Genomic DNA, 11,838 nt, shown 5'->3' on the forward strand with positions numbered 1-11,838 from the left:
AAAACAAAAAAGAATTTCCTTTCTGGGGGAAGGAGGTTGAGTTTCCAGGTTGTTTCTATACCTTCATCTTTAGCTCTGCACAGCTACAGGTATAAAGCAGAGCTAGCCAATGTGTAAGAAAATGTGCACACACTACTTGTTGTTGCTCTCAGGTATGCCCATGACACCCACACCCTCTGCTAGTATCACCTGGATTTTGACCCATCTCCCATGTAGAGCTGGGATGTTGGAATGGAATGAACTTATCCTGATGACTGGTGGAGGGCTGTCGGTCTTGGCCTGAATGCTGCACCTCATGATGCTATTTTGGCTTTTTTGACCACAACAAATCCTAATGTTTCACTTTTTTACCATAGGCCCCTCTACCAAGTTGCTACACAGCCTCTATAGCAAGATCAGCCAGTACACGGAGCTCACCAACCACACCATGCGGTTCAATGCGTTCATCTTTGGCCTCCTCAAGTAAGCATACTTCTGGGCTGACTGCATGGCACTGACCAGGGCTGGCAGCAGGTGCTGCTCTTTAACTGCAAGCAGGCAGAGTTGCCAGTGAAAAGATTTAGGAAACCTGGGAAGCAGCTCTTCAAGGTGTAAATTAGAGAAGTTAGAAGCTGTGAGCCTCAGGGAGCTCCAAAGAGATTAAAATTTACCCTAACTAGGCCGAGGCTGAGATGGGCTGGCTGTAGCCCACTGAATAACGTTGTCAGCTTGTTCTGGCCCCAAAAGGTTAGATGCAAAGAGTCTCTCAGGCTTCACATAAGGATAAACATAACGTATGCATAAATTGATCCTGAAAATCCCTGTGTTGCTGCTTCTTGAGGTTGCAGTGAATCCCAATGCATAACTCTCTGAAAGCCCTGGTACAGGACTCAAGTCTGATCCTTCTTGACTGGATGAGGAGTGTAACATAACACTCAGTTTTAAAGACAAAAAGTCAGTGGAGTTCTGTCTCTGTACCTGTGTCATGGTAAGCCCTGTTAGGATAGGATTTCCTTGCTTGTCTGCAATGATAAGAAAGACTTTTGGCACTGGCAACAGAGCCCCTAACATCTCCAAATGTTGGCAGGTCCCTAAGGGCAAGCTTTGCCCTGCTCACCCCACCCAGGCTTGCCCAGCTCTCCTGGCACAGGTCACCAGCATATTTTGGTTCAAGCTTGATGCAGTGATCTCATATTTGTAGTTGGTTTGTCCCTTCTATGTGAACGCTTCTCATAAAACTTAACTCTGCCAAGGCACAGAAGCAAAGTGGTGTGGAAGCTTGTCTGTTAGGTGTTACATTTGCATGGTGTCTTATTGCAAAGCAAATAGGATGTGGACAGGCTGGGTGGTCAGTCATTTCTGTAGGTCTTAACGTTCCCAGGGCTATGCTGTGTAAATGCCGTTTTCCAGCCACACTTCTAGAACAGCAAGGATGAAGGGGTTGAGTCGAGTTATGCTTTTTTTCTCCTTCCCTGACTGTGTGTTCTTCCTACAGTATCCGGTCATTGGAGTTCTGGTTCAACCATCTCTATAACCATGAAGGTAAGAGGCTGTGCGCTGCAGGAAGGACCAAAACATCACGCAGCAGAGATCTAAGCTCTGTGTCGTGTTTGTCTCCTGCTGGCTTCTCAGCCCGTGCTGCTCCCTCCTGCTCTGAACTGAAGGAATATACTGTATGCTGTCCTGGTGCAGATATTGCTGGAGGGCTGCCTAGCTAAAGGGAGGAAGGTGGAAGTCAAATCTCCATGCAGTTTCCTCCACCTGAGTTGTGGAGAATCTGGTAACTGTGTCCTTTCCTGATGCAGCCGATACACAGGGTTACCGCCTACAATACAGATTGCTCATTCTACTCTCAAGATCAGTCTAGCCCTACCAAGTGTCCCCTGCCAAGTGCTTGAGAGTACTGAGTAGGGATGAAGCTGCAAGCATTTAACTTGAAACCCTTCAAGCATGGGAAATAGAAAGGAAAACCTTCTGTCAAAGAAAAAGCAGTTTTTCCTCGATGTATTTGTTGTCTGGGAGGTGTTTTCGTTTTGGGTTTTGTTGTGTTTTTTTCTAACCGGAAGTGTTTCTGAAGTATGTAGATGCGTGAAGCCTAGAGGCAGCACGAGTGCACAGTGAAGCAGAAACCCTTGACATGCTGAATTCCCTGAGAGTGCTGCTGGCTCAGTGCATGCTCAGCCCAGGCATTAACTCCAGTCCAGTATTTTCTGTCAGGTTTGGGGGCTGACAGCAGACATTGTTCAGATCTGTTCGTGTAGTCAGTGCTTCTCTTTGGATCAGTACTTTTTGTATGAGCAGTGTAACAAGAGAAGGTGCTTTGATTTTCTGAAGCAGAATACTACCCTTGCAAATCTTCTGGGTTAGTCTCATGCAAGCCACATTAAGAGCTGAAGTGTGAGGTAGGGCTACTAGGTTGCTGAAGGCTAGGCGCAGGGTGTGCAGATAAGCTGCAAATCTTGTCTGCAGTGCACGTTTGTCGTCTCGCTGCAAACAAATGTACACAAATCCTGTGCCAAACTCTGTTTCTAGGAATGATGGTTGACAATAAAGCTAGTGGCACAGCAGTGTGGAAGCAGCCAAAAGAAGTGTAGGATGATAGCTGCAAATATAAATACTAGTCCATTTTCTGTTAGGATCCACAGCTGAGCACTGCTAGATCCCTGGAAAGGCTGCATTCTGCTGTCCCCAGCACCTTTCTCTATACAGGACACTGGTACTGACACACATCTGCAGTTTCTCTTTCATATCCAGGAGGTGGAAGAAGAGAATCTTAGTGTGCAGACTCTCTTTGGTGCTTTTTGTTTGCACCCTATGACAGCATGATTGTTCCAATGGGTCACCTGGCAGGCAGATACTGGCTGCAGGAAGCAGGATCTTAACTGGTTTGCTCCCTGACCTAGTATTGAGTCTCACACTGCAGGCACGGATGCGATCAGAAACCAGAGCTCAGCTCCTTTGCTCAGTAGCTTCTTGGTGGCTTGGCAAAGTCTTGAGGGCCTCTCATCTAATCATTGTCTGTTGCCCCACAGATATCATCCTGGCGCACTACCAACCGGTGGGCTTCTTATGCCTGTCTCATAATGTGTGCCAGCCTCTTTTTGAGGAGCTCCTGCTCCTGCTGCAGCCTCTCTCACTGCTGCCCTTCAACCTGGACCTCCTTTTTGAGCACCACCTGATGCAGATGGGCAAAGAGCAACAGCAGCAAAAGGAGCTGCTGCGTGTGAAGCAGGACCTGCTGCTTTCTGCACACTCCACCCTGCAGCTGATGAGGACACGAGGCAGCAGCGAGGATCCCGATGGCTGCAGCACTGCCCCTGAAGCATGCAAAGTTGGTGGCAGAGATGGTGGCACATCACCAGGCCACAGCCCTGAGCGAGCTGCAAGTGAGAGGGTCAAGGGAGTGGGAGCCTCTTGTGGAGATGGGGACAGAGAGGAAGAACGAAGGAAGGTGCAAGAGAGCATGTGGGAAGGGAAGAAGGACAAGCAGGCGGGCTGGTGGTACCAGCTCATGCAGAGCTCTCAGATTTACATTGAAGGCTCAACTGAAGGCTCGAAGTTCATCCGTTATGAAAAGAAGAAGGCTTTGAGCGGCGTGCCTGGTTCAGCTGAGTCCCATGAGACACCACCCCCGCGTGAAGGGGTAGTGGAGGGAGCAGAAGCGTGCCACATTGCTGAGGGCAGCTTGGAGGAGAAGCCCAAGGCTGCCAGAAGGCCAAGCCCTGAAACTATGGAAGAGCCACCGGAGAAGCCCCAGCATGTGCCAGGGGGTGAAGAGGTTAAGGAACGGAGCTGGCCCTTCTGGATGGGCAGCCCCCCAGACTCAGTGGTTACAGAGCTGAAGCGCAGCAAGGAGAAAGAGATGGGGACTCAGCTAAAAGTGGGAGCAGCAGCAGCCCCCCAAGAAGAGAGCAGTGCCAGTGCATCAGAGGGCAGCCAGCCCATCAAGTGGGGACACTTGTTTGGATCCAGGAAGGTGCAGAAAGAGCCCAGGCAACCTAACAGGTAGGAACACAGGTGGCTTGGGACTGGAGGGGCTGGTTAAACTGGAGCTGCAGCAGTATGGTTGGGAGTCAGGCAAATAGCCTACTGCTGGGCTACACATCAAAGGTAGTGTGTGAATAGAGAGATCTGTAACACCTCGTGTATCTAGAGGTTGCTGGATCTCCTGGAATGAAAAAAGCCTGGGGACTGCAGTGTATGTTGTGTGTGATCCAGATCCCTTAAGGCATGACTTTACCATGAGACACTGGCTTCCTCACCACAACCTGCTTCTGTCTCATCCTTGCAGGTTGCCCTCCGGCTGGCTGAGCCTGGACAAGTCTGTGTTCCAGCTGGTGGCCCAGGTCGGAGCAAGCATGTGGCGAGAAACAGCCCCTGAGCCAGAACCCACCCAGCCAGAGCCTCCTGAAGTGTCACCTGCACCACAGCCAGCCCGGGGACTGTGTGCCAGTCCTCCCTGGTGAGTGGTGGCATGTGACTGGGGCCGTAATGAGATGAAGTTGTCATAGCTCTGCCTGTTGTTGCAGAGGGGAGGGAGGCAGAGGGTTATTTTTGATCCCACTGTGGTCCCTGGACTCCAGTGGGGTGAGCATGCTGTGATGATCTCACCCTTTCTCCCTTCCTCTTGCCCGCAGTGAGGTGAAAGCTCTTTGCCATCACATTGCCACCGAGGAAGGACAGCTGAGCTTCAACAAAGGGGATATCCTGCAGGTCATCTCCAAGGTGGATGGTGACTGGCTGCAGTGCAGTCTCGGCTCCGAGAAGGGACTCGTGCCCATCATGTACGTGACCCACCCGGAGGACGAGGACTATTAATGTGGCTGACAGGCCAAGCACAGTACCATGGGCTGCTGAGGCTCCTCTGAGGATGCCCAGAGAAGCAAACACAGCTTCTTGCTAGTTTCTTACCTTTCTTGCCATTACAGAATACAGTAACCGTAGGTGGTTCCTTCTTGCTCCTCCTTGTGCAGCTGCCAAAGGCCAAACTGGCCCATGGAGCCTTCTGCAAGCTGTACCTCGTATTGCCAGGCATTGCCGTGCATGCAGCCACACCAGGGACCGTTAGAGTCCCCTCCACCCCACGCCATTTCCAGCACCCATAGGTGGTGGGTTTGTATGTAGCAGGAATCGAAACAATCCCTGCCAGAGCAGCACTGGCTCAGTTTCACACTGCAGGGTGCAGGAGAATGGCCCCTCCCAGGGGTGGCCGTGCAGCTTCCAGCACCCCAGTGTTATTGGGGTGGGAGCACCGTGCACTGCCAATGCTGCCCGGCCTCGGCCTTGGGAGGGAAGGGGTGTGTGTGTGTGTGCAGAGCGAGGGTGCGTGGGGTTGTGAGGAAGGCACGTGGATGTTCGGTGTGATGTAGGTCCAGGTGAGGTAGTGCCACCCTGTGCAGAGATAGGTGATGTGGGGATGTGCCCTCCATGCTGAGCAGGTCACCTCAGATGCCCTGAGGTGCTCAGTGGAGGGAAAGTGGGAGGGGAGGGGAAGGGGGGCGAGGGCAGGGTCCCTGACAGGGCTAGGGATGGGATGCTTTTGGGGTTTGGGAGCCATGCTCCCAGCAGAAACAGCGGGGGAGATGGGGATAGGAAATGCTCCCCGTGGTGTGAGTTTGGGGGATAAGTGTTGCGTGTGAACACAAGGGGCTGCTGGGAGTCCAGGGCTCCTCAGCAGAGGCAATGTCAGTCAGTCCCTGCCTTGCCATGCTCTTGGGTGGTGTGGGGATCCTCACCTGCCACTGGGTGAGTGACAGTGTTAGCGAAAGTCCGTGCCAGTATTTGGTGCCTTGGCCAGGCGGATGCTGCTCATGGTGTCTTGCCTGGGCTGGCTTCCCCATGGCGAGGGGCCCTGGTCTTGCAAGGTTACCTCCTGCTTGTACATCGCTTAGCGGACGTTGCACCATATTTAATTTGTATTTCCCTGTTAGAACGAGGTGTCTCGCCTTTATTTATTTCTTTATTTATGATGCATATTAATAAAAAGGTGCTGATTGAGCTCCCTTGTTTTGCAGCCTTGTCATTTCACCCTGTTTACAAGAAGGGAATGAAGGGTACCTATGCTTTGTCCTGTCTCCAGCCACAGCCAGCACCTGACCTTCAGAGTAAGACAGATTGCTCCCCTAGGAGATAGGTCACTGCCCGAGGCTGGCATGCCTTCCTCCTCCTACCTATATACCCAGGGATGGCGATGCAGCTGGATGTCCCCCCCAGCCAGCATGCAGCCCAGGAGAGTTCTTACCCTGGCAGCACAAGTGATTCAGCTGTGGCTGGTGGGAGCTTCAGCCATGGGGCTGTGGAAGAGCTGGGACTTCTGCTCCTTATATGGCTTCCTTGTGCTCAACCTGCAGCATGGGCAGAGAGCATCATAGCTATGATCATAGCATCAATGGAAGAGCAAAGAGAGGGCAGAAGGTAGTTTCCCTCATGCAGGTTGGGGCTAGCGAGCAGCACCCTGCAGTGCTGAGAACTGGGATGTCCCCATGGCTGTGATGCCCTGCGCTGGGCTGCTCCCTTGTGTGGCCATGGCTGGGCAGGGTTTTGATGGATTCCTCATGCACAGCATTCTGAGAGCTGAAGCTCATTCTCAGACCAACACCATGGGGTCTGGAGTTTGTGCAGGAAAGAAAGCAGCAGCAGAGTCCTGTGGGGATGGAAAAGGGTGGATGGCTGAGAAGGCCTCCCGCTGGTGGGTCAGCCTGGACAGGGAGCCATGCACAAAGACACTGACCCAAGAGTGACTGTGTCCTCTGCAGCCAGTGCTTATCCCAGGAAGGAGTCATGGTCTGGGGCCATCAGGATGCAGCTTATCTGTGTGGCAGAGGCTGTGGCCACAGCTGGATCCCTGCTGCTGGGAACAATGCAGCAGCTCCCTGGGGTGGCTGCAGGATCCTGGGAAGAGAGGAGGCATCCAGTCCCAGCACCCTATGGGCTGGAATGCTCACAGGGCAGGGTGGACAGTCCCAGTGCTGAGCACACGGCTGCCATGTGGCTATCTTTCATCGGGCCCTTCACAGACTGCCTCAATGTCCCCATTAGTACAACGAGGCTCAGGAGGTTTCTTCTGTGGTAGCATGGCCCATGGGAGGCTGCCACAACCCAGCACTGCTTCCCCTTTCCACCACGCTTGAGGGGACACATTACTGCAGGGCAGAGCTGTGAGCATCCTGAAGTCCCCACACAGGCACAGTGTCCTTGAGAGCATCCTGCAGGGAAGCTTGGGAGGAAAATGGGGAGCTGAGGTCTGGTCTCCACTGAGAGCTGCCCAGCAGTGAGCTCTGTACCCCTGACCCTGCATCATCTCAATGTTTGAACAGTCCAGTGGCTTCTTGCTCAGCTTCAGAAAGGGGAAATGCATGCAGTGAGGAAACTCAGGCAAGATCTCCCTAAAGGAAGCAATGTGGTCACAGAATGTCCAGCAGCCTACAAAGATGTAGGGCAGCCTTTCTGAGTTCCTGGTAGCAAAAGGCAGAGGGGAGCCAGCAAGACAGTCCGCCAGGGCAAGAGGCTATTCAAAACAGAGAGTGATCTTCTAAGGGCAAAGGTCACAGCCGAGTGGCACAAAATAGCATCAAGCAGATAGGATGTCAAAGCTCAGTAAGATAATAGAGCAAGGAACCTGCAGGAACAGCCAGCAATCCTTTAGCAGACACTCTGAGAGCTGTAAATCTGTCGCCCCAAAAAAGACTGTAGCGTTACTGGGAACTCAGAGCATGAAGAATGGGGAGAAGACATCATCCTCAACGAAAAGCAACGGGGCTCTTTGAGTTGACCTCATAGTGGAAGGCTCTGGTGCCAGGCTGCAGCTGCTGTATATGCTAAGATATATGCAGTCCCCATGTCAGCTCCAGTGCGTGGGGAGGCACCTGGGGCTGGTATCATGGGAAGGGGATTTGCCAGCCCAACAAAGCAGGGCTGCTTGTGTCCCAGGTGCTGAAATCAGTCCACACATTGCCTTGGCACCATGGACTTTGCCTTGTGTGTCCATAACACGCAGCTGCAGCCCATGGTGGGAGGAAGGGAAGCAGTGCACAGTTGTGCTCAAGTTCAGAATTTTCCCAATTCTGTAGCAAGAAGTGCTGTGATGAGAGAGTGAATGAGCAAGTAGAGAACTTCCTGATAGCGTGAGCCATGTTTCCTCCGTGGCACGTGAGGTTTCAGATGGGGTAATGAAGGGCTTTTGGAGAGGCTGAGCTGTAGCACAATGATGGGCTGATGAATCGTGCTGGGAGCAACATGAGGATGTGGTTTTTGGGGGACCTCTCTGATATGTGGAATTTCCCTCGTTATTTTCCAATGATTCCCCAAATGAGGAACTTATGCCAACTGATGCCATCTGCTTTTGCATCTCTACGCTGAAAATGCCCAGAGCACCAGCAGACAGATAGGGGTGAAGTCTGGGCTGCTGCCAGAGGTGGAACAGCCACTCTTCAGGATTATTTAGAGGACTGCACACTGCTGGGAAACAGCAGACATGATCTCGGAGCCTGAATCACTCTGCTTTGTGCCCCTGGGGCTGTCACCTGTTTCCAGCCCACACTCTAGCACCCAGACAGTGCCTCAGCTCTCCAGCCCGTGGGATCAGAGCCAGCTCACTGCTCATCCTGTGTCCTTTTTCCTCAGTTTGTCCCAAACTGACAGACACTGAAAGGAGGGCTGTCCTGATGCAGTCTCCACATGGCTTCACTGCTAGAATGGAATCCAGGAACCAGCGCTGTTCACATGTCCTCCTGCATGCCCAGGTTCTGTGAGAGCAGCTGCTCCCACCACAGCACCTAAAATCTGTTCTCAGGGAGCAACGAGGTTGCAAAAGGGGCATGCAGCCTGCCCAGAAAGCAGTTCTGGCACTGGCAGAGCTTCCTTCTATGATGAGGAAGCTTCTTGCACCACAAGCAACTGCTCTGCCCAGCTGTTTCCTTCCAGTGCATACACATCGTGCAGTCAGGCGGGTGCACTGAGAGGTGCTGCCTGTGGGGAGGAGGGAGCATGGCCCCGCAGTGGGCCCTTCTCCTGGTCCTAGTGACTCTGCTGGCAGAGCTGGGGACGGAACAACATGCCCCCCAACAACAGAGGATATTCCTGGTATCCAGGTAAGGGATGGCCGCTCTCCCCCGGCAAAAGGAGGTTTCACTGCTCGCTTGCTGTGCGTTTGCTGCATATTTTTACCATGAGCAGCACGCAGAAGGGCCAGAGGTGTTATTCACAGCAGGACCTGTGATACATGGGCATCAGTTGGGGTCGAGCTGCCGTGAGCTGTGTGCTGCTATCTTTAGGAGACCACATAAATGCTTTTCCCTGTGCCATTCCCCCTGCGCAGTGACATCCCCTAAAGGCTGCTCTTAGTACAGGCTACGGGGTGCCCAAGCCGTGATCTGGGGACCCTTCAGGGAAACCCAGGAGAGGGGGCTCTCCAGGTCCATGAGACAGAGTCACGGTGCCCACCCCCAGCTCTGCAGCCTGGCATGGGGGGGAAATGCGGAGCACCACACACAGCTCACTTTCTATGAGCGGATCAGGGTTGTTCTGTTGTTTCCAACATCTGCCAGCAAAGCTGGGATGTGAGGCTGATATTTAGTCTCAGCAGAGACCTTCAAGTTGTCTCTGTAGTTCAGGAGCAATCTGAGTTCCCAGGAGGTGGAGGACCCATCCAGAGGCTAGGCCAGGGGCCATCATCCTGCTTTCTGCATCTGTCTGACCTGGAGACTCATTCTGTACAGACCTTGCCAGAGCTGGATGACAAAAAAATGTTAAATGAGCACGTTGTCCCACCCTGCTGTGCGGCACAGAGGAACTGCAATGGAGGAGTGCCCTATGCTTGCAGGGAGCAGAGCACAGCACGCTGTCACTGCAACACTGGGGGTAAAGTCGGTGGCAGTGAATGTTCCCTGCCTGCAATGCCCAAACCCCATGCTCAAACTGTCCTGGTGGGCCAGAGAGTGTAACTATGCCCATATGTGGTTTTCCAGCTCATTTGCCCAGCTCATAAGGGCAGGTAGAGTCCGGGTCACAGCTGTGGGACACAGTGGGGACATGGTGGCTGGTGACTGCATGGCGTGCTCTGCACATCTACGTCACCTGCCTGTCCCAGGAGCTGCCTGTGGTGAGGATGGTGTTTGCTGAGTTTGCACCTCTGTGTTTGTGAAGAAGAGGAACTGAGACACGAGTGCTCAGCAGCCAAACACAGCAGCTCTGCCTGCATCCTCAGTTTGTGCACATCCACACCCAGTGCCACGGTCCCCCTGGTGTCAGGATCCTTGCATCACAGAGGACCAGGAGAGGGGGATGGTCAGGATGGGGCCCTGCTGGAGCCATCTTACATGTGGTGGCCAGAGGTAGTGGAGTAGGGCAGACCCTCTGGGAAGAGATAGAGAACAAAGGGAGCATAGGTCCCTGCACATCCCCCCTAACCATGGAGGGTACAATGAAAGAGTGGGGAACAACCTCGGGCCACAGTTTTTGGGTAGTGTGGAGGAAACGAAATGACATAAGGAGCATCCCAATGCTGGGGTGAGGCAGCCCCACAGCCAGCACTGCCAGCACCGTGAGCAGCTGCCAGCAGAGGATGTGGTCGGGGTGTGTGGTGCATTGTGTGCACCGAGCTGCACTGTTCCTTTGTCCTGTTGTCTCCTGACTGCCCTCCTGCACTGCTTTTGTGGGGTTTTAATACCTCAGAAGGGATGTGGGCAAGCCTGTAGAGGGTGTTTTCCTGCAGAGCTTGATGATACGCAGTGACTTACAGGCAGACATGTGAGAGCTGTAGCAGCAGTGCCTGGTGCCACTGTAGATGTGAGTAAGGGAGACCTGGATTTCAAACAGGGCCTCGAATAAATCCTGGGGGGAGTACAAACTCCAGGGGACACCATGGAAGCTGTGAACCCTGTGCTACTCTCTGCTGATCCCTCCTGCCATCCACACCAAGGGCAAGCCAGGCTCTGCTTTGCCACATTCCTGGAACGTCCTGCAGCAGGAACAGGTGCTCCATATGACTGCTGTAAAACACCTGCTGCATTTGTGTCTGGGGAGCAGAGGCAACAAGGGGTTAATCACTGCATGAAAACCGGCACAGTACTGTGTGTCTGGTGATGCAAAAACACACAGACCAACCATTCTGCAGTCAGCAGTCTGCATCACATGTTGAGTGCAGCCTCTTTGTCACACCTGAACCATATTTTCCATGCTGAACCATCACCCAGGCTCCTTCCTGTACTCTGTACAGGGCCTGTAGGCAGTTATCTGTGCAGTAAGGATGTGAAAAACAGCCTACAAAGGTAGTTTCTCTGTTCACAGGATGCTGTCAGTTCCTACCAGGCTGGGAGCTGTGTGTTTCTCTCCATCCTCTCTTTGAGCTCCATCCTAGTGATACAGGGCCAACCAGATGTGCTGAGACTCACTTGAGCCCTTGTGTTCTGGCAGGCATCCCAAAGCAGGCAATTGGGTTGGAGATTTTTGCCCCAAAACCCCTAATCGGGATTTTATATCACTGAAGACGTGACAGCTCTCTGAGCACCTTCCATCCACACCATGCTCCACTCCTGCTCCCAAGATCCCACATCTCCTCAAGCTGTCTATTGATGACACCACAAACAGCCGTGGCCGAGCCTCAGCTCTCCTCTTTTTATTCCTTCCATGATGTAGACCAGGGTTTTTTGGCCAGTATTTTTTTTGTTTGTTTTTTGCTGGTACCCACCGTGCTCTGTCCCGCCTCACCAGCTCCCACCCTAACTGAACCCGTTTTCACCTCTGCCAGAAACGTGCCAAAGGCCCCAGTGGGATACACGACTCCATCTGGCACCAGATCTGGAGGAGTACAGCAAGAACGAAGAAGTGATGCTGAGCTGCCCCGAGGGTTTACAGCCATCC

General features: G+C 53.0%; 2 protein-coding genes across 2 annotated transcripts in view; both read left to right on the forward strand.

Moving 5' to 3' along the window:
• RUSC2 (RUN and SH3 domain containing 2) overlaps positions 1 to 5,977 on the forward strand; it is a 46,363-nt gene extending 40,386 nt beyond the window's left edge. Inside the window, 5 exon segments of the mRNA XM_019610336.2 lie at positions 357 to 462; positions 1,475 to 1,521; positions 3,012 to 3,984; positions 4,271 to 4,441; positions 4,617 to 5,977. Of these exon segments, the coding sequence (XP_019465881.1) occupies positions 357 to 462; positions 1,475 to 1,521; positions 3,012 to 3,984; positions 4,271 to 4,441; positions 4,617 to 4,797 (1,478 nt within the window). The 3' untranslated portion in view covers positions 4,798 to 5,977.
• A 2,910-nt stretch (positions 5,978 to 8,887) lies between these two features.
• The window catches only part of LOC109363874, an 11,332-nt gene continuing 8,381 nt past the window's right edge, over positions 8,888 to 11,838 (forward strand). The window contains exon 1 of the mRNA XM_019610339.2: positions 8,888 to 9,068. Within this exon, the coding sequence (XP_019465884.1) occupies positions 9,032 to 9,068 (37 nt within the window). The 5' untranslated portion in view covers positions 8,888 to 9,031. The remainder of the gene's footprint in view (positions 9,069 to 11,838) is intronic.

Source organism: Meleagris gallopavo, chromosome Z (assembly GCF_000146605.3).
Source record: "Meleagris gallopavo isolate NT-WF06-2002-E0010 breed Aviagen turkey brand Nicholas breeding stock chromosome Z, Turkey_5.1, whole genome shotgun sequence".
NCBI classification, from domain to species: domain Eukaryota; kingdom Metazoa; phylum Chordata; class Aves; order Galliformes; family Phasianidae; genus Meleagris; species Meleagris gallopavo.